At 37.0% G+C, this 23,209-nt stretch overlaps 1 protein-coding gene across 9 annotated transcripts in view; it reads right to left on the bottom strand.

Moving 5' to 3' along the window:
• The window catches only part of CLEC16A (C-type lectin domain containing 16A), a 149,052-nt gene extending 125,886 nt beyond the window's left edge, over positions 1-23,166 (bottom strand). For 3 of the 9 annotated variants that reach the window (XM_062611832.1, XM_062611833.1, XM_062611831.1), the window contains exons 1-10: positions 22,939-23,165; positions 16,196-16,324; positions 14,749-14,882; positions 13,862-14,010; positions 13,084-13,189; positions 11,079-11,202; positions 9,983-10,157; positions 8,252-8,305; positions 5,606-5,719; positions 983-1,211 (exon numbers count right to left, since the gene is read on the bottom strand). In XM_062611832.1, coding sequence (XP_062467816.1) covers positions 983-1,211; positions 5,606-5,719; positions 8,252-8,305; positions 9,983-10,157; positions 11,079-11,202; positions 13,084-13,189; positions 13,862-14,010; positions 14,749-14,882; positions 16,196-16,324; positions 22,939-23,018 — 1,294 coding nt within the window. In that variant the 5' untranslated portion in view covers positions 23,019-23,165. Of the gene's footprint in view, positions 1-982; positions 1,212-5,605; positions 5,720-8,251; positions 8,306-9,982; positions 10,158-11,078; positions 11,203-13,083; positions 13,190-13,861; positions 14,011-14,748; positions 14,883-16,195; positions 16,325-18,440; positions 18,523-22,938 lie in introns of those variants that run through there. The other 6 variants (XM_062611837.1, XM_062611830.1, XM_062611828.1 and 3 more) reach the window with 4 other exon arrangements.
• Positions 23,167-23,209: the final 43 nt, after the last annotated feature.

Below are 23,209 nucleotides of genomic sequence, written 5' to 3'. Positions count from 1 at the left end.
GGTGGCCATCAAGTTTCATAGAGGGTGCAAACAGGTCTCTACAGTTACAGCAAACAGGTTATTTGGACCCGAGTGCTTCATTCCTATTGGCTTTAAGTAAAAGTATTAGGACCAAGTCTAGCTTTTGCTTAAGAATTTGGACAAAGATAACCACTAAAGGTTCCTGTTTAAAGAGTACATCATGTCATATTTTCTTCAAATCATGGTGGGCAACAAATCGGTTATTTGACACCATTTAATGAAATGCCTTCTCAGACTGCTTACCTAAATCGAAATGCAACCATGTTTGGAGAGAGCTGTCAAAGCATAAAAGTCTTGTTCTGAATTACTTGCATGAAATTCTGCCACATTTTTCTCAATTTATGTCTAAAGGCTAGTTTCTAGCATACATTCTTCTAACAGTTACTAACTAGCAAAATAAAACAGTTACAATATGCTGCAAGACCACTCGTCCTATAAAACCAATTCTTAAGGGTAGCATTACATCAAAAATCCTGAAAACATTCAATTAAGAATTAAAAAAAATAACGTTTTTTTTTTCAGTTCTGAACTACTTAATACCACCTTCTATCATGTACTGTCAGTTTTAGCACACATAAAATACTCCTGATCACCTTTACCATGTAAGTGAAGTGACTACACCATGTGCCTTACTACAGAAGAAGTTAGAAAGTTGAAGTCTACTTATAAAGTGCTCCATAACCATGTACACCTAGCTGCAAAGCATGCACTTATGATAAGGCTGAAGACTACAGAAGACATGAAAACACTTCCATAATTTTTAATCAGATTAGAAGCGCATGCTCTGTCAGAATAATTTAACATGACCAAAAAAAATTACAGCCAAAGACTGAAACAAATTTAATAGGCCCACATTCACCTAGTGCAACAAGAGAACAAGTGATGCAACAGCTAGCACTGTGATAAACACACTAAATAAAAGTATCCAAACTGTGTCCTTTTAATTTGCTGTTATACTCACCTTCACTTTCACTGCTTGTTCGGATGCTCTTTGAACTCGCTTCTACACCTTTAGTTTTATCTAGGTCATCTTGGTTATCTTCAGATCCTCTCTCCTCTTCATCTTCTTCACCAACATTTTTATAGTTGGGTCTTTTCTGCACTCTCTTCTTCCCCTTCTGTTTGTTAATTTCAAGAGACCTCTCAAGTGTTTCTGTTGGTTTTATGAAACATCTGATACTTGACTTTGCCTGTAAATTTGAAAAGTTTACACTGAGTTATAGCAATACATTTTTAACTCCAACTGATAAAGAAATTTCAGTTCACATAAAAGAGGGGTTTCAGAATGAAAATTAGCAGGCCATTAAAACTCTCCAAGACATTTTAAACTACAAAAAAGGCAGACCTCAAGATGTATCAAATTTTCAGTAGAACAAACACCTCCAAAGTAATATACCCTGAAGATCTCTTATTAACAAGTACGCCATCTTGAGACAGAAGATACAGAACTACCTATTTCATCAATAAAATTTATATTTTTTTCCCCTCCTTTTAACTTCCTGAATAGTTGAGACAGTGAGTACACACAAATTCAAACAGTAAGCGATCACCACCTGATTTTACTGATTATTAATTTACAGAGCAAGAAAATTCATTTAGATGACAAATTTCTCCCAGAGTAAGTTATTTCCAAGAGTCTGCACTAGCCGTGCCATCCTAACAGAGACTTCACAAAATATTTAGAAAAATCCCTCCCTTCACTGAATAAGGAACACCTATACATAAAAAGTAAGACATTAGAAAGAGATCTGGGAAGAAGCCTTCTACAAGTCAAATGTTTCTCTGAATCTTCTGACTTTTTTAATAGGTTTCATAGAAATCTTGCATAAACCTCCTTGCGCTTTGCACTGAAAAAAAAACCCAGACAGTAGGAGGTATCTTTCACAACACCAAAAAAAACCCACAATGTGAAATTTACCACACTCATGTCCCCAAGTAACCTCTCCAATGTATTTTTAGACTGATCAACGGCAACACAGGAAAGTTTTAAACCAACCAGAGTTACAACCAGATTACCTTTTATTGATGGTTTCTGGTCAGAAAAGTCATAAGGGAAGAACTCATTAAGTCTTATTCTTTAGGGAAAAAAAGGAAAAGTACCATGCAAGTTGCATAATGCATTTTTCTCTTCTTGCATTCACTTCTGAAAATTGCTTCCTAGAATCCTGTAGCTGCTTTCTTTATTAAGAATGCCCATACTTATCATGCTTGCATTTAGAAGATGCTGTTTACCATAACAGCAAAATAATTGAGACCAATAGACAGAAATGTGCTTGTAAGCACTGAGCCATGGTCTAGTCCATCTCAAGACAGAATGCTGAGAAAAAGTCAACATATACTATCCTGCTAAATATAACAAGTCTATATACTTAAAACATTCTAAAATCAGACTTGAAAATAATTTACATAGTATATGCTTTATCTAAGTTGATTATACAGCTTGAGATACTGCTATTTCATACTTCTAGTATGTCTTTCAACCATGCTTTCAATTATGGTTTATCTTGCGCAATGTGTGCTGTAAAATAAGGCAGTAACTGTAACAGCTTTTACGGGAAGGAGAAAGTAGGTTAAACAAGAAACATGAAATAGGTGGAACTGGCCCACATCGGAATTATGCAGAGAAACAGATCTCACAGGAAGTAAGGTAAACTTTAGTGTGATGACTGCTAACAAGTTTAAATATATTCTGTTGGCTACACATACTCAACTCTTATCATGAGGTAAGAGATAATATTTCTTCTGATGCCACCTAAACCCAGAAATATAGGGATAAAATATAGAAGGAAAACTGTATCTTCATTTGCTATACTTGAGGAGGAGAACCAGTTCAATGGAGGCTGGGCAACCACTACTGCCCTATGATGTTCAGCAGATCTCCACAGATTGGTTATTGCCAGTTCATAAATTATTGTAAGTTAGATATGCTGGTGAATTTTTTCAACAAACTGATTTGCAGGAAGCAGTACCATTTGTTCCTGACAATTACCGCTGCTCTTTTGCCTTAAATAACTCTGGATACGTTGCATTTATACACAGCAAATGCAACCCTTCTCACCTTTTAGTTTTGTTAAGTGTTCTTTACTCTTCAGTCTCCTAATATGAGGGCACATGACCCTGCTTCTGGTAATCTCAGTCCATGTTCTGTACAGCTCATCCCACTTTAATTCATTTTATTAGGAAGATTAATGTAGACATGAGGTTCTACTTCAGGTTTTAGAAACTACATGTTAGTTAGAAACTGACACACTTGAATTTAAATATATAAAGACATCTCAGTTACAAGGGATAAGCAGTGTTAGGTACAGAGCAGGGGTTTAGAGAGAAATGTGGCTCACCATAACACACAGAAATATCCCCAAAACAAGAAGCTTGGGAGAGTATCAGAATGATTACCGTGGGAAATTGTAACAGAAAGGAAGTAATAAAAGATAAATTTGGGTTTGACTTAAGAACAAACACAAATCTAAACTCAGCCAAAAAATTAAAAAAAAAAATTTTTACTCATTACATTTCTCTACTAACCCCCAAACAAGCAATTCTGAAGTAGCTTCTGAAATAGTTTCCATTATTCATTGGAAGTTTGTAATTTCTTCACAACAGAATACGCCACAGCAATAACTTTGCAGTGATGCCAATGCACCCCTGAAATGGCCAACTGCTCAAAAATGAACTTTCTGCTCTAAGAGGTCTTATCACAGAGCAACAAGAAACTGCCTCACCTTTACTTGTCCATGCCTCCCCATCTACAGCTGACTTTAGCCTCACTGCACTGAGCTGTGTACCAGTAGAAAACACCATGCAACATATGCAGTAGCTGTTAACACTCAAAGGAAAGCAGCTCACTTGATAGCTCCCCTCAATGGAAGCAGCACATGGAGCAATTCTGCTGAAGACTACTTCCTGCTCCTTCTGCACCAGCAGCCTTTCTGACAGTACAGGTTCACTCCTCTAAGATTTCACTGAAGAATATGGTTGAATTTACCAAAAACTAAATTTTTCCCATGAAAGCTTTTTCCTCGACCACCAGAAGTGCCACCACTCTGCTCTCCTTGTAACAAATGTCCATCTCTAGCAATTTTGCTAAATGTCTACCCTAGAAAGCCAATATCCCTCTTATTTCCCACTGGTCAGGTATGACGGAAGTACTAGTTTACATGTCATGTGGACCTTTAAGAGCAGTAATAAGATGCAATCTAAACAGCATTACAAACAGAAGAATAGAGGAACAGAAGTTCATGGGAAAGCCCTAATATTCCTAACATTAGTGCAAGCACACAAACACATGCTACAGAAATTTTGCAACTCTGTTACAGTAGCTATGAAAGAAAAAGAAAAAAAAAAAATCTCACTTCTGTGACATCTGGTGCCACACCCTCTTGCCACAAATTTCCTAGTAACAAAGCTGCTTCTGCACAAGTAATAGCACACAACATTAAGTACACAGCTAGCAGAAGGTTAGACATCTGCTAACACAAAAGATAGCTTTATCTTAAAGCATTCAGCCATTTCTACCATTCCACTGCAGTTTACTCTAAAAAAAAAGATTAGACTCAAATATCAAGGTCAACAGTACAAAAAGCTACTGGCTAAAGTAAGTCCACACAGCTTCCACTGCACAGTAGGAAGAAGCATAGAAAAGCTGACTTGTATTGTGGAAGACTTGAAGCATATCTCCCCCTTGAAACTCTCATAGCTATAGCTGGGAAAGAACATGCATAAGAACATAACAATCTATTGCCTGTTATAAAATATGCAGTAACTCTTTGCTGACCAGTCAGAAATCAGGGAACACATTAAATCTTCAGACAGAACTGTAGTCATAAGCCTCTTAACGAAAGTAAAGTTGTACCCTTTCTTATTACCATCCCCCATTAGGCCTTTAACAAGTAACAAATTGTGAATGCCACCACAAAAGGGAAAAAAATATTAACAGCAGCAGCATCTACCAACATCTACACAGGATTAAATCTGAAGATACCAGGACAGTGACAAAATGATAGCACTCCCATCTGTTTATGGCTTGCCTATGTTCTCTTATGCACATGGATGTATGCTTTCAGAGATGATCAGTTTTACTTATAAACCAGTGGGACTACTCAGGCAAAATCCTCAATTACTTCTATATCCAAAGGATTTACCATAAGGCCATGTATTTTTTCTGAGTCTCTCATTTCTAGAAGTTGTGTAAGGAAGTAATCTCACAGGAAAGTTGTGATGACTCATTTCTATAATACAGAAGACTGCATTACAGGAGTGTCCCATCAGAACAACAGAAGCCTTTGTGTAGTGCCTGAACCCTGCAGAAGCAACTAAGTATTCTAATACGTGTTCTACATGTGCATATACCACTACTGGAAATACATATGCATGAACAAAAATATTGCACCTTTGACAAGAACAGAATAAACCAAGTTGCAGAGAGTATTTTTCTGCTACCATAACCAACAACAAAATCTGAAATCTACTGCTGCTTTTCTCTCCTAATCACAATCACCTTAGCTTACCAGTTTCCAGATGCCTGATTCTACTTCTCAAATGTTTTCTCCAAAACAAAAATATTCAAAACTAGTCAGCCACCTACCGAGTTTTTCTGTGCCTCTTGCTCAACTTTAGAAGAAAACACCGAGAGGTCACCATTAAGTATAACCTCAGCCAATGAGTTTACCAAAGGGGCATAATGTATAATTAGAAAAACCTATTAAAAGAAGAGTGGAAAGAAATATCAGACATCTATTACAGAACACATAGTTTCACAATTTCAGTCACTGAGCATACTTTGACCTTGTTAAACTGGTAACTTTACATATAAAGTACAACTGGTAACACTGACAGTTCATGAAATCTACTTCGACCTTTCTCCACATTTTAAGTTACCTAGTTTAAATAATTCTTCATACGCTTTGCTCCTATCGAAAGGTAAAATTCTCTCTCCTCATCAGCTTCAAGATGAAATTTATGTGATATTCTAGTGAGCAACCCAAATTAAAACTGCTCCAGAAAACTGGGGGATTTTTGGCTGGTTTTTGCTTTTTACGGGGGGGGGGGGGGGGGGGGCGTGGGGGTGGTGAAGAGATCACTTGCCTTTTTTTTTTTTTCTTTTTGTTTGGTTTGGAGATTTTTTGGGTTGGTTAATTTGATTTTCTTTTGGGTTTTTTTGAGAAACTACACAAACAGATTCTGGCACAGAGCATTCACTGACCTTCTTGTATGCCAACAACTGGAAGGACTCCAGTTAAGCCCTCTGTTGTGCATACAATTACTTCGCAGCGATTTATGAGTAAATGAAGCTGAACTGGATCAGAAGCAGCTTTACTTGCTATGAATTAGCTATTATTTCTTTCAATGACTTAAGGTCTAGCTACAGAGCAGCTACATAACAGAGGAATAAGGACCATACTGCTTAGAATATTAAGACACTTTTGCAGAAGTGCTTCAGTGCTTTAACAGTTATCTACACTAAGCACTCTATTCTGAGGCAAGGCTTACAAGGTTGGGCCAGCAAACAATTGGCTCCTGAACAGAACCAGCTCAGATCCAGCCGCAATAGCCTTGTGTCAGCTTATAATCATTTTCTCCACAGGAGTATCAAAGCCTAAACAGTGCTTCTAATTGAAAAATCCCCAAATCAGTAAACCTTATTGTTTTGACAATATTTAGCTAAACATGCCCTCCATAGGTTTTCTGGTTAAAGTCACAACCATTACAGACCTTCAAAAGTGAAGTGCTTCTTAGCATGCAGCGGTGACCAAGTAAAACTTGGAAAGTTGCAACACACTTTGAACAACCTCACAAACCACTCCAGCTTCTTCTGATTCAAAAAACATAGCTTAACTACACACAGGCATGTTCTGGTATAAGTATGTTACATGTTCACTTTGTGAACAGTCGATGAAAGTCCACAGCAGAATTTAATCTGCTAGTATGACTCTTTCAAGCACTTGTCTCCAATATGAGTAATGCCTGGTCTCAACAACAGGAGCCAAGAAGGTTTTTCAGGTACAGTGTACCTTTTTCAGGTCCCCCTCCAAAGACAGACTCCAGGTTAAAAAGAGCTAGAAAAAGAAGTATTTCTGCCAGTTACAGAAAAAGTGATTTGCTACATCACATCCCATCCTGACACAAATATTTTTTTCCCAATTCTTTATGGTTAGAAAAGCAGTTCCATTTAAAAGAATAAAGAACATGGATCTAAATCTTGAAGTGATACCTAGGCAATACTACTTCCACTGAAATCAAAGAGGTTAAAAGAGGTCAAAAGAGGTCAACATACACAGCCTTATGATGCAGACCCCTTTAGCTATAATAAGTTCCTCCCAGTGTTTGATCTGTGGTAAATAACTACCACATCATCATAAATTTTTAAGTTTAAATTAAGAAGAATCAAATTGTATTATCCTGAAAAATAATATTTTTCAAAAAGTTCTTAAAGAAGATGAAATTATGGGCCAGACCATAAGAAAAGTACTCACATAAAATCATAAGTTCAAAGGGAAAAAGAGGAATAAACTCTATGAATACAAGGCAAAGCTATTTTCAGAGAAAATAATTTAAGAAAATTAGACTCCTACCCATGCACTGAAGACCACAGGGAGAAAAGATTCTTTTTCTCTATTTACAATAACAAAAAAATCCCACTGTGGAACTCAATATGAAAAAAGGAGGTGGCACTAGTAACTGAAAGAAATTGCAAGTATTTAAATATAGATTTAAGGTATAGGCATAATGATATTTAAATTGTGAGAAAGTTTGAGGCTTAAGTGGTGGTAGTTTGGGGGAGAAAAAAAACAAACAAAAAAACCCATGAGATCACTGCTTCTCCTATTTCTATTCAAAGCTGGAATATTCCATTGCTTAGGCAGATTCAAAATGCAATGCAGCATCGAGCTAAACTTCACCTGAAATATTACCAAATTTTGTCCTAGTACATTGCATGGCTCTGTTACGCACCATGTGTCAGGTGGTGTACACAAACTATGATCACTGACTGCTCTAAAGGCTACCCTGGGCTATGGGATCCTCAGAAGAAGGATATTAGCTCAAGTAAGAAACTGCTTGGTCTGTCCATAGAAAGACAAAAGGTCTTCCATTTTAAATGGAAACTGATAGGTTTAAATCTTCACTTGACAAACCATCTTTAATAGATTTGCCAAAAATAAATTAATTTATAAATCATAACACTACTGCAAAAATATGTTCAGTAATAGGACAAAATACTTAAAATACCTACCTGTGAAAGAAGATAGAGAGAAACTTGGAGGCTTATTTTTGGACGCTCTCCACCCTATGGAAAAAAATTATGAAAAATGCTTATTTATTTACACAAAGTCAAAGCATCTATAGTTTAATATTTTATTTAAAACAGAACTTTTAATAAGGTGCTGTTCCACACATTCTGCTATTAAATGTTCAGAAAGTAACATGCTTTTTATCGTTCACTTCTTGTAAACTATTTCAACTGAAGACCCTCCGAATAAGCATGTCCCTTCATCTACATGCTTAAAAAAAAAATTGCAATTGATTACCATCTCTCAGTCACTTTGGTAACTTAAATTTAACAGGTAAGTATCTGAGAAGCATGCGGGGTTTCACAATGCTACTATTCCTTCAAAAAGTAATTCTCAGCTTTCATTAAAAATTTGCTTTAAAAATTACTTACTCAGAAACAATAAAATATTACCTACATATTAAAAACCATTTTCCTCATAGACACTTCTCTAAATCAAGTAAACCACATTGGACAAAAATATTTGAAGTATAATTCGAGCACAACACTGCTAAATTTATATACCAGTAGTAATGAAAACATTTTTAAAAATGAATTAGTGATACCTTAAAAAACCATCACCAAATAAAGTCATCAGTTATCGCAAGAGGTAAGAACAGCCCCATTTTACAACATAAGTGCCTGAAAACAGGATGACAAGCAGATTTCTGTACATATGGGAATGGCAAAAGTTGGAAGAGCTGAAATGAAGTAAAAGCCAGGAAAGTCTGCTTCATCCTATTTCAATGGCAAGACAAGAAGGTTACTGTTATTCAATCTTCAGTGCACAAGGAACATACTGAACTCACTAACTTACAAGAAACCTGACCTCTGGCTAATGCAAGTATGCTGAAGTTCACAAATCATTGTCTATCTTAAGAACAAACACCACTACATAAGATTAAAAAAAAAAAAAAAAAATTTTCTTAAAAGACAAGTGAACATAGGAACCTATACAGGTTTTATAAGAACAGTTTCTATTTCATTAAAAATTGGCTTTCAACTATGCTTTACAAAAAAAACAACAACCAAAAAACAAGCAAAAAAAACAACCAACGAAACAAAACAAAAAAACCCCCACCTTTTTCTAAGAGCAACTAGTGACAGGACAACAGGCTTTAAACTGAGAGAGGGTAGATGTAAATTGGATATATTTCTTCCCTGTGAGGGTGGCAAGGCACCAGCACAGGTAGCCCAGAAAAGCTGTGTCTGCGCCATGCCTGGCAGTATTCAAGCCCAGGTTGAACACGGCTTGGAGCAACCTGGTCTAGTGGAAGGTGTCCCTGCCCATGGCAGGGGGCTGCAGCTGAAAAAGCTTTAAGACCCCTTCCAACCCAAACCAGTCTGTGATTCTATGAGAAATAAAATCAAGTGTATCGCATTCAAACACAGGTTATCTGCAAACAGAATAATCAAGTATCAAAACCAAAATTTGTATTTTCTACCTGGAGTGAATTTTACACCACGGAAAATTTGCAGGGATACTGGGAAAATGTATATAATTTCCTTATTTTATCTATTCTGCCATTAAAATTCAGTCTCAGGATATTTCCTACACTAATCCTATTTAAGCTGTTTCATGTAAAGCATACAGAGATATCAACAACATTAACAATACTACAGCATGCACCTGCTGAAGAAATTGTTCTGCATACTGGAAGTAATACCTTTAATTGTTTGCAGGTATTACCTTACCTTGTCTTGATTGACTAGTGAATACACATATAAGGGAAGAAAGAGCCGATTAAGTAGGTGGTCTGTCAGCACATCATTTAAAAATTCACAGTTAATGATAAGGATATCATTAAGGTAATGTAAATGATCAAGATGTTCTGCTACCAGGTCACTCAATTTGCCCCTATTTCTGTGCCTGAAAAAAAAGAGTAGAAAGAAAGTCTGAGATATAATCAATTGTCAAAGTGTTAAAAACCTTGAGGAAAGAATTAATGTGAATCCCTTTCACACAGCACCTCATGCAAATCAACTGCCTAAAGAGGTTTTTAGTAAAGTCAGCTAATGCAGCTAGCGCATCAGGCTTAGATGTGGTTTAGGATGCACATATCAAGTTCTTCCCCAAGTTTTCAGAAGCAGTGGTTGTTTTAAAACTTCACTTATCGACTGTCAGGGTCTTTTCACAAGCCAATCAAAAAAAACCAAAAAAATCTAAGATTTGTTTCCAAAAATAAAAGAAGAAATCTATGTTGTATTTAACGTTCACTTCTTCACTTTAACAAAGCAAGAAATAGAGACCTATGCTAAGGTGGGGTGGGAAGGCAAACCAAGAGTAATCTAAACCAACAAAATATTTCTGTAGATGATAGTGGAGTCTTACACATGCATTTCAGGTCTGACAGTTCATGTATTTAATAAGAGTTCATCTTTTCAATTTGAATTTTTTTCCTAGAAACTTTTCAGAAAGCTGTTCTACTGTGATGCTACACAGAAAAAAAAAGGAAGATTAAAAAGATATAGTTAATAAAATTGGAAAAAAAATAAATCTTTTGTGTCTTCTAGATACCTATTAAATTTAGCAGAATTAAAACAAAGATAAAGAAAAAGCATGTTGCCAAACACTAATTTACTATCTGTATATTATCATGGAAAGGACACACAGCACTAACCACTACCAATTCAAAGAATCACAAAAAAACTTTGCAAGAATGAAAAGCTTGAACTGTCTACAGTGGAAAGTATTCAGAAACTAACTTGATCCGACCACTACAGACAAAGAGAGAATCAAGACCTGGGAGAAAACATTTTCATTCAATACCCAGCATTTGTAAAACCTTACTCTTCATCAGTCTGCACGCAGTTATCCAATTCTATCACATGGCTTCCAATAAACCAAACAAGGTTGGAGAAATAAGGGACAGCAGTTTTATCTCTAATGTAATGCAGCATAGGTTGGTTGTCCACTAAAGAGAAATTGTTAAAAAAAAAAAAAAATCAGTTGCCAACTTTCTGTAATTAATTTTTAACAAATAAAACAAAGTATCTTCTCAATTTGATTACATGCTAGCTTTTCATGTGTGTATACCTGACATGATCTTATGCATGAAATGGACAGCTACAAAAGCATCATATCAATTCTTAATTGGCTTGAATGAGCCTAATACTGATATATTTACAATGGTCTGAAGGTAAACAAATTTAATGGAATTGAGAAAGGTTTTTTTTAGCACATTCTGTATTAATAAGAAGAGAAAAAAAGCATAAGAATAATGCTGAAAGTCAAGCTAGTTAGACTTACATGACACTGCATTAAGGAACACGGGAATCATCAGTGAAGGAAGGGCAGAAGAAACAGACAACAGTTAACAAGATTAGGAACTGGGATAGTGACATCCTCCGAAAGGGTTTAAAAAGCTAAAGCACAAAGCATCTACCTAAAAGATACAGGGTAAGTGCTAGATCAGAATATATGTAAATGGATAGTCAGAAAACTATGAACCCTGAACATCTGAGCTGTGTTTTTTCAACTCTAACCTTTATATGGCTCTAACATCCAATGAAAATTCTAGACAAGTGCATTTTGGATTTTTTTACCATAAAAATACTTAGATACATAAATACATAACTAATAGAGCAGAGTGCAGGGTTTATATCCTTTTTGTGAGCTCAAATTTGGGTTTATAGCCCCTTGAAGTAGAAACATGTACAAAGTGCCCATTTCACAACATACAAAAGAAAGACATTTCTGTCCCTTTCAGTCAACACTATGAAGAACCTCTAAGCCACACAGGCTACCCAGTTATTTGCACAGCAAATTGTTCATTGTTTTAAAAAACAGGTCTTATATTCTTCTATGATGAAGACTTACCAAATCACTATTTCTCTTGATAGAAAGTTGTGTAAATTTAAAATGCAATTTAACTTAAAATGGATTAAAGACTAAGAAGCCCTGCATGAACATATTCCATAATACATCCTATCTTACAGCATGTTGATTTCAGAGGTAAAAGTTCTAAATATACACCAATTTCTCTACAGACATCACTATATTTTTAGCTTATTACAGATTTTATACACCCCACCTAAAATATTAGGGGGAAGTGACTTTTGGACATTATCTAGTTCAAACCCATTCTCCAAGTAGCATTAATTTTGAAGTTCAACAAGGTTGCTAAGGGTCTTGTTACATATTTAAGATCTCAGACAGTAGAGATTACTCAGTGTCTCCGCAAAACCTACTGCAGCGCTTAACTGCTCTCACGGTGAAGTTTGGATTTTTTTTCCTGATGTCCTACTGGAATGGCCAGTACAAAAATTTGTGACAGCAGCCTCCTGGCCTTGACTGGGGCCCTCTGGGAATGGTTTAGCTCTTTGTCAGACTGCAGCACCTACAAGCTCTATAATCATATTCTAATGCACTTAAAATCCAAAAGGATGTGATATAGCCAGCAAGGTTACTACTTCACACATTATAAAGCTCAAGTTCAGAAGTCAAAAGTAGTTGATAGGCTTAAAGCACTTTGGGTTTGGGGTTGGTTTTTTGTTTGTCTGTTTAAATACAGCCACATTCTGATCTTTCTTGGAAGGGAAGCTGAAGTTCCTTGTGCATGCTTGTTTTTTCAAACCAGTTTAACCTCTGAGGAAACAATGCTATTTACAAGTACATACTGCAGGTTTGGGGTTCTGTTTCATAAAAAGTAAAATATGTATTTGAAGCATGTCAACATGCCAAGCTTTTCAATATCATAAAAGACAGAAAACCTTTAATGTAAATAACTGAAAACTAAACTACCACAAAACAAGCATTCTGTACACATGCCTTCTTTAATATGTATAAAGCATACCTTTGTAGACATTTAAAGTTATAGTCCTAACAGCAATCCTGACCATGCTTTCTGGGTGGTTAAAAAATTTAATAGCTTCGGTGTACAAAGCGAAGTCATTAGTGTGCTGCAACAAAAGGAAAGAAAGTATTTATGCATTAACCAAACATGTACAGAGTATCTGTTGGGATTCTGCATGAAAGCTATCTTCTATGTACTGCTCTGATATTTTTACTTTCTACTTAAGTGTTTTAAATGATTTTACAATGCACAGTCAGCTGCATTTGTAGCTCTGCATTAAAAATAAACTGCTTTAATCATCAGAGCTTTCCAAGTCAACTCTGCACGTATTCAGTGCTATAATGCCATCTTCTGGCAAAATGTGGAATGGAGCGTGGAAAAATCCATTGCCACCTTGACCTTTGACTACTCAGGCTTTTTTAGACTATGACTCTTAGAACCAAATGATGCAACAGAAAAGATCCTGCTTAAAAAAGCACAAGAAAATGGAGCATAAACAAGCTGAATTCTCACAGAAGTAGACGTCAGAACTACCAAAACAGTCCAATATAAACCAACTTCCAAATTATTATATAGTTGTATAAGAACAAAGACCTTCTTTATCATGTTTTTGCAGAGATCCCCACAAATGAATTCTCAACCACTTATATTAACATTATAAAAATAAATATAGGACATGCCAAAAGAAGAGACTAACTAACTAGAATGCACACCAAACTGCTATCTATTTCTAATTAAAGTCCTCTCATCATTATACTACAACTCTTTTTTCACTTACCTCATTATAAAAGAAATGTACAGTATGATTGTTGAGTTTCAGGGAAAGAGTTTTCAAAAATGATATGTAATATGCCATGATCTCCTCATCAGAAAAGTCAAATTTGTGGACAATAATAGAATTTACATAGTTATTAGAGAGCAGGTAGTCTGAAAAATAAGAGACATTACACACGTTAACACAAAGAAAAAATTATGCTGCATGTAAAGTACCTGCTAGCCACAAACTACCTGATAACTGAAGATCCACATTTTTAGCCAAACAACTGAAGTGATGCCTTCAAGCAGTAACATAAAGAAACCGTTCCCTACAAAGGTCTTTGCTGCTAAGAATAAGAAAACTAAGAATACACTTGACTTTCCTCAATTTATGCAGGCTTTGCAACTAATAACACATAAAACAACTCTCTTTTCCTCCCCAAATCATAACTTTCAAAGGCTTATGACTTTCTCTCCAGGACAGTTGTCAAATACTTTATTAATTTTCTGCTCTCTTTACATGTTTCTAAAACCTTGAAGTAAAGGTAGGAGGCTGAATGCCAGCCCTAATGACCTCAGAACAGTCCCAGTACAAACGATACAACAGAGTTCCACCACATCATCTGCAGTAGCCAGGTGAACAATTCAGACCACAACGAACTTGCTGACTTAAAGAACCCCCTGAAATGCGCTAAATATTTCAGTAATACTGAACAACTACTTCTGTAGTACTGAAAGTTTACATTAAAACTTTGGAATCAAATTACACTGTATTTTCAGTGTTCAATTACAAAGATTTTCAGGAATACATAAGGTTCTTCTGTGAAGGTGCACTAGTTCATTAAGTGAAAGGGAATTCAATCACATCTTGATCATTTAATCCTGAATGGTTTATAAGCATGCCCTTACACAGTGATGTTTCATGACTGATGTTCTCAAAAAGGATGTTCAGAGTCTGCAGAAGCTGTACACACACGTAACGACCAGACTTCTGACGCAAGATGTTCAAGAAGAAAACAAACATATTCTTCTCCAAGAAAAAGCTGAAATAAAATAGAGGTGTCATCAAGTTACTTATTGTCTTTAACAAGAGTATAATATTACTAAGATCAGGGATGATTCTAGACAAGTTTAACAAACAGCATGTTTTACGTTTATAAAGGATTATTTTGCAAAGTTTTATCTGTACAACAGAAGAGTACCTTCCAACAACCTTAAACACTAACAAGGTCACTTCAACACTCAAATTATGCAGAAAAGGAATGTCAAGAAATCAGGGGCTTCTTTATTTTTAGTTTATGCAATTTATCAGGCAGCTTCCCCACCTCACAATCATCATTTTGAAGGGGGGAGCTTCTAAATGAAGGTTACATTTTGTTCACTTGCCCCTTTTAAACTAATACACTTTTTGCTTTCAACACTGTAGACCTTATTTGTGATCCACTTTAATTATTTTTCCCCCACACCAGAAGCAAGCATTTCATGGGTTACTGTACAATTCAAGCAGAAGTGAATACTTGCAGTGTTTTAAACCAGAAACACATGCAATTTAAAAAGAACAGTGTGGACTCTTTCCTACTAGGACATCACAAACACACATCTATGTTGGGGTTTTTTACCTTAATTGCAGAAAAACCTCCTAATTACTAAAATTCTCCCAAGCAGAGAAGACAGTAAGGAATATGATGGAGTTACAGTATAGGCATGAATAATCAGAGTGAGTTAGTTTTCTGACCTTAATCATGTCGAAACCAACCACTCCCTAAATAAGTAATTAAAACTACAAACACCTTAGCTTTATTTATCTCAATCACAAATTGCCTTGATCAAAGAGCAAGCGTCTTCAAGCAAACAGCCAAGCAATGGGTATTAATAAAGTCAGATTTGCAACTGAATGTTTGTTTTGAAGTTTTTCTATCATGCTATTGTATGAGAATTAAAATAAGATCTGAACAAAAACTCTAAATATCATAGCTAGAATAAAATATTTATTTATAGTATCTTATATAAATTGAACGAACTGAAGAAATATGATATTAATAGATCTACTGAGAAAATCTGGGCCCTAAACCAGGCCTGATTTTGTGTTTATACTGAAGAGTTCAGAGTCAAACAAAAGCAGCACATGAAAGGGGCTCTGGATTTTGAATGTTTTTTTTTATTAAAAGTAGTAAATTCTCTGCTTCTTTGTATGACAAGAATATGATCCTGCCTACCTGTCTATTACAGGACATAGCTTTGTACCTACATTCACGAAGTACGGTCTTGGAAGAGTTAGCCTTTTGAACTAGATCTCCATACAACTTTCATCACTTTTCAAAAACAAACTAGAATCAAAATTATTTGGAATACTTACTCAAATACTGAGCTGTCATTCTGATCCCCCCATATAAGGATCTCTGTTATAGAACGAATAGTCTCTACCAGCAGGTTGCGGTTGTGATCTGTTACTGTTGTATTTTTAGTCAAAATATGATACATGTACCTAAAAGAAAAAAATAATCACAAGAATCAATGTGGCTATCCTGTCATTTTCACATGCACCACATTTATCTTCAGTCACTGTAACTTAATATAGACACACACATACTATGCCTCATCACTGTACAACTTAAAAATCCTAAAATTCCTTTTACTATTGATGCAGAGAGAAAAGTAATTGTTAAACAGAGTATGTGCCAAATAAAACAAAACAAATCCGTAACTAGCCATGTGAAAAGTGTAATTGTGTAAAGAGACACATGCAGATCTCACTAGAAAAGTTAGATCCCGACTCTTGTCTGCAGAGACAATTTACATATTGACTCATGTCAACTTTATGGTCAATAATCAGGACTGTCAAAGGCCATTCATCTTGGCAAAGCTTAATCATCACATCTCTGGCCCTTCAAGCATGGAGCTACTGATGGGAAAGGCGGCAAACTCCAGCTTTACCATCTCAAAGTTTAAGGCTGCCCAGTGAAGTTTACAAAAGCATATGTCTGATTTACATAGCGGACAGGAAGCTAAATAAAATTGGAAAGGCTTGTTAAGTCTCAATTTCACTCAATGAAGCACATTTATTTTTTTCATTCAAAATAAAATGTTACAAAGATTATTTTTTTCCTAAAAACAAAAGAGGGGATGCTAATAAAAGAATCACCACTGCTATTCTCCCTCTGACGCCTTTTTTATTTACAGAGTAATAAACAAAAAGGACAGATAAAAGAAAGGTGCACAGTTATGGAAGTCATTACTAAAAATAATTTCATGCTGAGAAACTGCATAAAATTAGAACTGCAAGAGTTTAGCTTACTAAACACAGATCATATATTGCTATACTACAATCTCTGCAAAATCTGTGGATAATCCTGAGTGTTCAGGACTAACTGGGCAATAAATTCACAAGTGCTTGGGAAGGAAGAGAGATTTTTCCATGCTATCAACCTTTCCATGAAAAGTGGAGCTAATAAAACTCCCAGGATCTATTTCTAGGAAAACAGCCTGAGTGTCCTGAGTCTGGGGCAGCCTATTATTATTGTTTTGGATTCCATGAATGTTTGTTCTATGATTCAGGCTGAAATTCTAGGAATCTTATTAGTAAGATGCAGGAGTTTAGAAGTTCAAGAAGCCAATTTTTAAGCACCAGACCCAAAGACCTCAAGCAGCCATTATGTAAAAGATAAAAACATCAATCTTGACAAGCTACTGTAGGGTTCCAGGAAACAGTGTGCATTTCTGACACAAAATGCTGGGGTATCTCATTTAAGGCTAAGTTTTAGAAATTCAGGTCAAAACCAGACTTGAAATCACATTTCAAAAAAACAGTATTCCCATCAATCTTATGTACATTAGGAAAGTGAACCACTGCACAGGGCAAACATGCGGTTGGTGACTAAAATGCCATTTAACTGAACATGTGTATCAGGCTGTTCCAACTACTTATCAGACTTACAAAGATAAAATAAAGTATTACCCGGTTTCAGAACCTTTTTCATGATTGAATTAATATTTTTTTAATCATATTTTCAGTTTAGTTTAAATTTGCAATATTTGGTTTGGGGAATCTTCAACGATTGAGCTGCCACTCAGTTGGCCAAAGCTTCACGGGACTGGTTGCAAGACAGAGGCCATCTTCATGAGCAATGCAGGAAGCAGAGGCTATTTCAGAGAAGTTTATGTTGCTGTTATAGTAAAATGCTATATGCTTGCTAATGTTGGTACTGCTTAATCATCAAATACCAATTTTTCTGCACAAGGATACTAAAAGGTAAACAAACCTCAGAACTTCATGTTAGTAAACTTGATATACCACATTCTGGCTTCCCCCCCCCCCCCCCCCGAATCAGCAGTGTGATAAAGCCTACATCATATTAAAGTTGACCTACCACACAGCAGAGGAAAGAGGAAGAAAAACGGAAGAGATTGCAGGAGAGGGAAAAATATTGTCTTTTCATACTTCCTCTCATAAATCAACACTCATTTTCCAAATCCAGAACAGAAACTGCTAAACTTGAAACCATTCTAGGAAAAGTTGATTTGTAGCTATATCCTACAGTCATAACTGCCTGATCGTGTGTTGTACGGTAACAGAAGTCATTAAATAGCAAGTCAAAGAGCACCTGCAAATCTTCTTTAACTAATCTGAGGATCACAATTCAAGATTCCTTCTATGGAGACTGACAGTGTGATGGCTCACAGTGAAGATGTGAGAATTGAGGTGTGACTACCTGTGAGAATTCCCAGGGCTTTCTAAAGAAAAGCAAACACCACACAAGGCCTACAAAAGCTTCCCATTATGGCTCGGTATGTATTGTCAGGACAGCGAACCAAAAAATAGAGTAAAAGCCAAGTCACTGCTCTGAGCATGCATCAGTAATGGAACAGTGAACAGCTGAAGAAAGAAGGCAATTAAATCACAAAAGTTCATTCCACAGTAATCTGTGTAGTATTTTTCCTGATAAAGTAATTAATACTACACTACTTCAATTATTTGTTTGAAGTAATATAAAAATTCTCGCATTTGTGAACATGTATTTCTCATTAATAAGTTACACTATGCAAATGTGGGAATAAAGTTTACTCCAACAGCAGAACTGGGAATGGAAGCAGTGGAAAGAATTATGCGCTATTACTTCACCTCAGGAATCTATGGAATATAGGACATTTGAGATGCAAAAAGCAAGAAACATTTAACAGTCAGGAACATACTAACTCCAAATTAATTTACTTAATATCGATATTACTGCAAAGTTCCCTGATCTGCTGCACTTGGAGAAAGCCTGTGTTTCACTTTCAAGCTATTCCTTTATCTACTTAGTTGAAAATGCATGAGAAATCATGCACACGCTTTTTTCTCACAGTAGACATGCAACATACCATATCTGAGAATATAAAATATCAGACAGAAACAAGATTTTTGTATTTACATAAATCCTTAAAGCCTATGCCTAAATGCTTATTATAAAAGGGTCAAGTTTCTGCTCCAAAATGGTAAACCCTCAAAATAGAGGCTTTTGTCATCTCTCTCTGTATCTCAAAACTGGATTCAAACAAACAAAATCCTATCAAAAAATCAGCATAAAGGAAGCATCAAAGCACCTGATATCATCAAAATCTGTGGGAGATTTTGCCAGCAACTTTAACAAGACAAACAAAATTCTGAACATTTTATGATAATAAACCATGTTCAAAGGCATAACATAACTCATGAATATAGAAAGTGTGTATTAATGATTTTCCTATTTATTATTTACAAAAAAGCAGTACAACAGAGAAGAGTTTAGGAAGTCAAGCACTTGGAATGCCCACACTTAAACACAACATGCTTGCTTCTTCATGCTGCTTGTAACTATGCAGTCACATACTGTTCTTATAAAGGAAATTCAACTTATAGCATGGACAGTACTGCAGGAAATGAGTCAACTGTGAAGCAGGTCTTCAACCATATATGTTTATGGACACTGCATCTGACAAAGTCATGAGAAACGTTCAGCATCCATCCCTAATGCTATAAAACCTTTTGTGCAATCAGTATGGAATTAAAATACCAAGTGTAGAAGCAATAATGGGAAGCATACTTGAACGTAACAACAGGGCTATGTAAAATACTTCTGAGATGGGGGGGGGGGGGGGGGAATACATCTAGAAACAAAGATACTAATCCTAAACTCCAAAGCCTTTCACTTTAGCAGAAACACCAGCGGTATTACCAGATGAACTCCTCAGAAATGTTTAAGATATCACCACTTATATATGGGGAAACTGACATCAATCCTCTTCATCTGTTCCAATGCAAAGTCAAAGTTTGTAGACAGAAGGGGAATTAAGACACCATTATGCTTTCAATAAATCCTCACCATGAATATCTAAGGTTACACTACCCTCAACTGGGCGATATGAAAGACTTTCTGGTATTTTAGCCATAGGTCACAGCTCCTAAGATGAGTTGCTGCAGAATCAGAGTACAGTGCCTATCACAGCCAGCAGCTGGAGAAAACTGCAAGAAATCCTGACCTACAGGAGAACTCCCAGCCTGCATGCAATGGTAGATCAGCCTGCATGCAAAGGTAGACCAGCCTTGTCTAAAAGCCATTTGCTTTTAGAACTGGAAACATATAATAAACAGAGGACTACATAAAGGCAGAGAAAACAGTGTTTCATTTTAAACTGCTGGATGCCAACTTTAAGAAGTGGATTTCAGCCTGGTTTCAGACACAACCTAATGTAAAGATAAAAAAGTAATTTCACACCATTTTCACAATATTTTAATATTGTTCTTGTTTTGAGAATATTTAGACTTTCTCCATTTATTGTTATTGATACTCCCTCAATTACTAACCAAAGGGCACAAAAATACCAGGTTCCCTGAAAAACAATGGTCAGAAGCACTCAGACAGTGCATAGTAAATGTTTCACAGCCTCTCTAGATTGCAATTCAGCAACTATTAGAAAGCTAGATTATACTGTAACTTTTGACTAGACCAAGAGACTGTATCAAAACACTTAATGCAGCCTCATGATTTTCTTCCAGCCAATCCATTCTATAGCATATTTGCAGAAGGAAGTATTCCTGTAAGGATAGACTGGGCTAACTAATTTCACTCTTGCAGCATAGCCTAATTCACTTTTTATAGGCTAAGCTAACCTGTAATAGTAAGGTTGGTGCATTCTACTCAACCCATTCACATGGAACACAACATGGTGGTTTGAGATGAGAATGCAGAAAGCTCACAGACTTCGTTTCATGACCCCAAAACAAAGGTTCTTTGCTCTTTTTCCTTCTGTTGCTTTACCCACTTTGACTGCTACCTTAGAAAAGCCCTAAATTTCACTTTACCAGTAGGTAGCTACCTTTGCTGTTGACACGTAGCTGCAAACTGAAATTGATACAGCATAGATAAAGACACACTTAAAATACACAGTCTAAACAGATCAAAGGTCTTGGCTGTCCTTTACTTACTACCATTTTAGAATTTATGATTAAAGAAATCACATGCAGAAGAAGCAAACAACTGAAAGACAGCATTTTAGCAGAGAACAATATACTTCATTCTGAGACAAGAAGTCAACCACAAGCAACAACACTTAGGCTGTAAGTCCCTTTTACTGCAAATCAGAGTATCACTTTTTTTGACCCTCTGGGGACCCAAGAGAGCATATAATCACATTTTTCTTGCCTGAAAGATTCTAACATCCGAAAGTCTCTCCCTCACCTGCCTACTTTTTCTAAACTTAAACTCAGTTGTTTCAAATTTCATCATGTATCAGCATTCTTGCTCTACCTTCAAGTGTAACATCAAAACCATATACACCTGAAACTCCATGAGCAATGAGTAGTACCCAGTGACTACCCCTTGTATGTTAAATAGAACATTCCTACGTTTATATCCAAACACGACTTTTTCCCTTTTTCCTGCAATGCCCGATCATGTTGATGTACTAGTCTGACCTACCATGCTTCAAAATGACTTTCTGCTGTGCTACTACCTCATCAGTTTTGTATTTATGCACTTGATTTCCCCATCTTTGGTAAAAACTAATGCGTTTCAATTAGTCTTGAAGGCTTTGAACATTTTTCTAGTTGAAGACAAGTACCAGAATCTGTAAATCACCTTGACAAAGTAACTGCAAGATTCAAAACTTGTAAACTACCAGCCACTTATTTCTCAATGAGCTATGTATTCATACTGATTTAATTTAGAAATGCTTCCTCTCTCAGTGACCTCCTTTTCTTTTTCAGTAGAAAAAGAAGCTATAACAGGGATTCCTATTTTTCTCACAATAGCAGAATGCTTGAAATGGAATATGGAATGTTTTATCCCTTGCCATCCTTCCAAGTCTCCTGTGGCAGAACTAGAGAAAAACACTATTCCACACTCTGCAGACAGCAGTAACACAAAGCTGTCAGCCTCCAGAGACGAACATTACGATCCTTCAGCTCAAAAGCTGTACTGCTGCGCCAGCTCCTGAGCCCTCCAACCAGGGCAGGTCCCTGGACCTGCAAAACCACCAACCTGACTACCATGAATCACTGCTGACTATTAAAATGTACACACCCCTCAGAAGGTCTGTATTGTACTGTACAGGATGGGATCAGGCTCCTTGCTTCCCTATCTTTGCCACTACCAGGAAACAAAGTTCTCCCTCCTGAGGAATGTGTTATTTCCTGTATTTATTACCTCTCACGCTCTACTCCGCTGAAAGTCTGTGACATTATTTAAAAAAAAAAAAAAATCAAACACACAAGTGCTGCAGCCCTGAGCGTAGCATGGCATCAGGGAACTGCGTCTGCCCTGAGGACATTCTGGGACGACGAGGCAGTTTCCGTGAGAAAAACACCAACCCGCACCGCTCAGAGCTTGCTCTTGGGGCTGTTCAGCTGAACCGGTTCAGGTGAACAGCGCCGGGAGCGTTCCGGCCGACTTCCGCCCCCCCCCCCTTCTCCCCCAGCCCTGCTCCGAAGCCCTCTCTGAGGTAAAGCCCTACCCCGCACCCTCCGAGGCCCTCAAAAGCCGGAGACAGCCGTCTGGCCCCGGCTCCCCGCCACAGCGGTCACGCGCCCCCAGGCTCCCCCCTCCCCTCACAGCTGCCCCAAGCCCCCGTCGGCCTCGCGTTTACTTGAGGTGATCCAAGGAGTGGATGCTGCGGGCGGCCTTCCCGTGCCCGCCGCCCACCCAGCTGCGGGAGCGGCCGAACATGCTGGCAGCGAAGGACTACTGCACCCGCAGGGCTCTAGTACTTCACGGCCCCGGGGAGAAGGCCGGGCAAGGACCGAACGGCGCCCAAGCAGACCGACATCAAGAAGAAGCCTGAGCCGCAGAGAACACCGACGGACACCAGCACCACGGCGCATGCGCCAGAGGGGCACGCTGGGAGGCGGTGAGTCCCG

Source organism: Pezoporus occidentalis, unplaced genomic scaffold (assembly GCF_034315485.1).
Source record: "Pezoporus occidentalis ecotype Australia unplaced genomic scaffold, CSIRO_AGI_Poc_V1 ctg158, whole genome shotgun sequence".
Lineage (NCBI taxonomy): Eukaryota > Metazoa > Chordata > Aves > Psittaciformes > Psittacidae > Pezoporus > Pezoporus occidentalis.
This window is presented reverse-complemented; position numbering and strand designations above follow the sequence as displayed.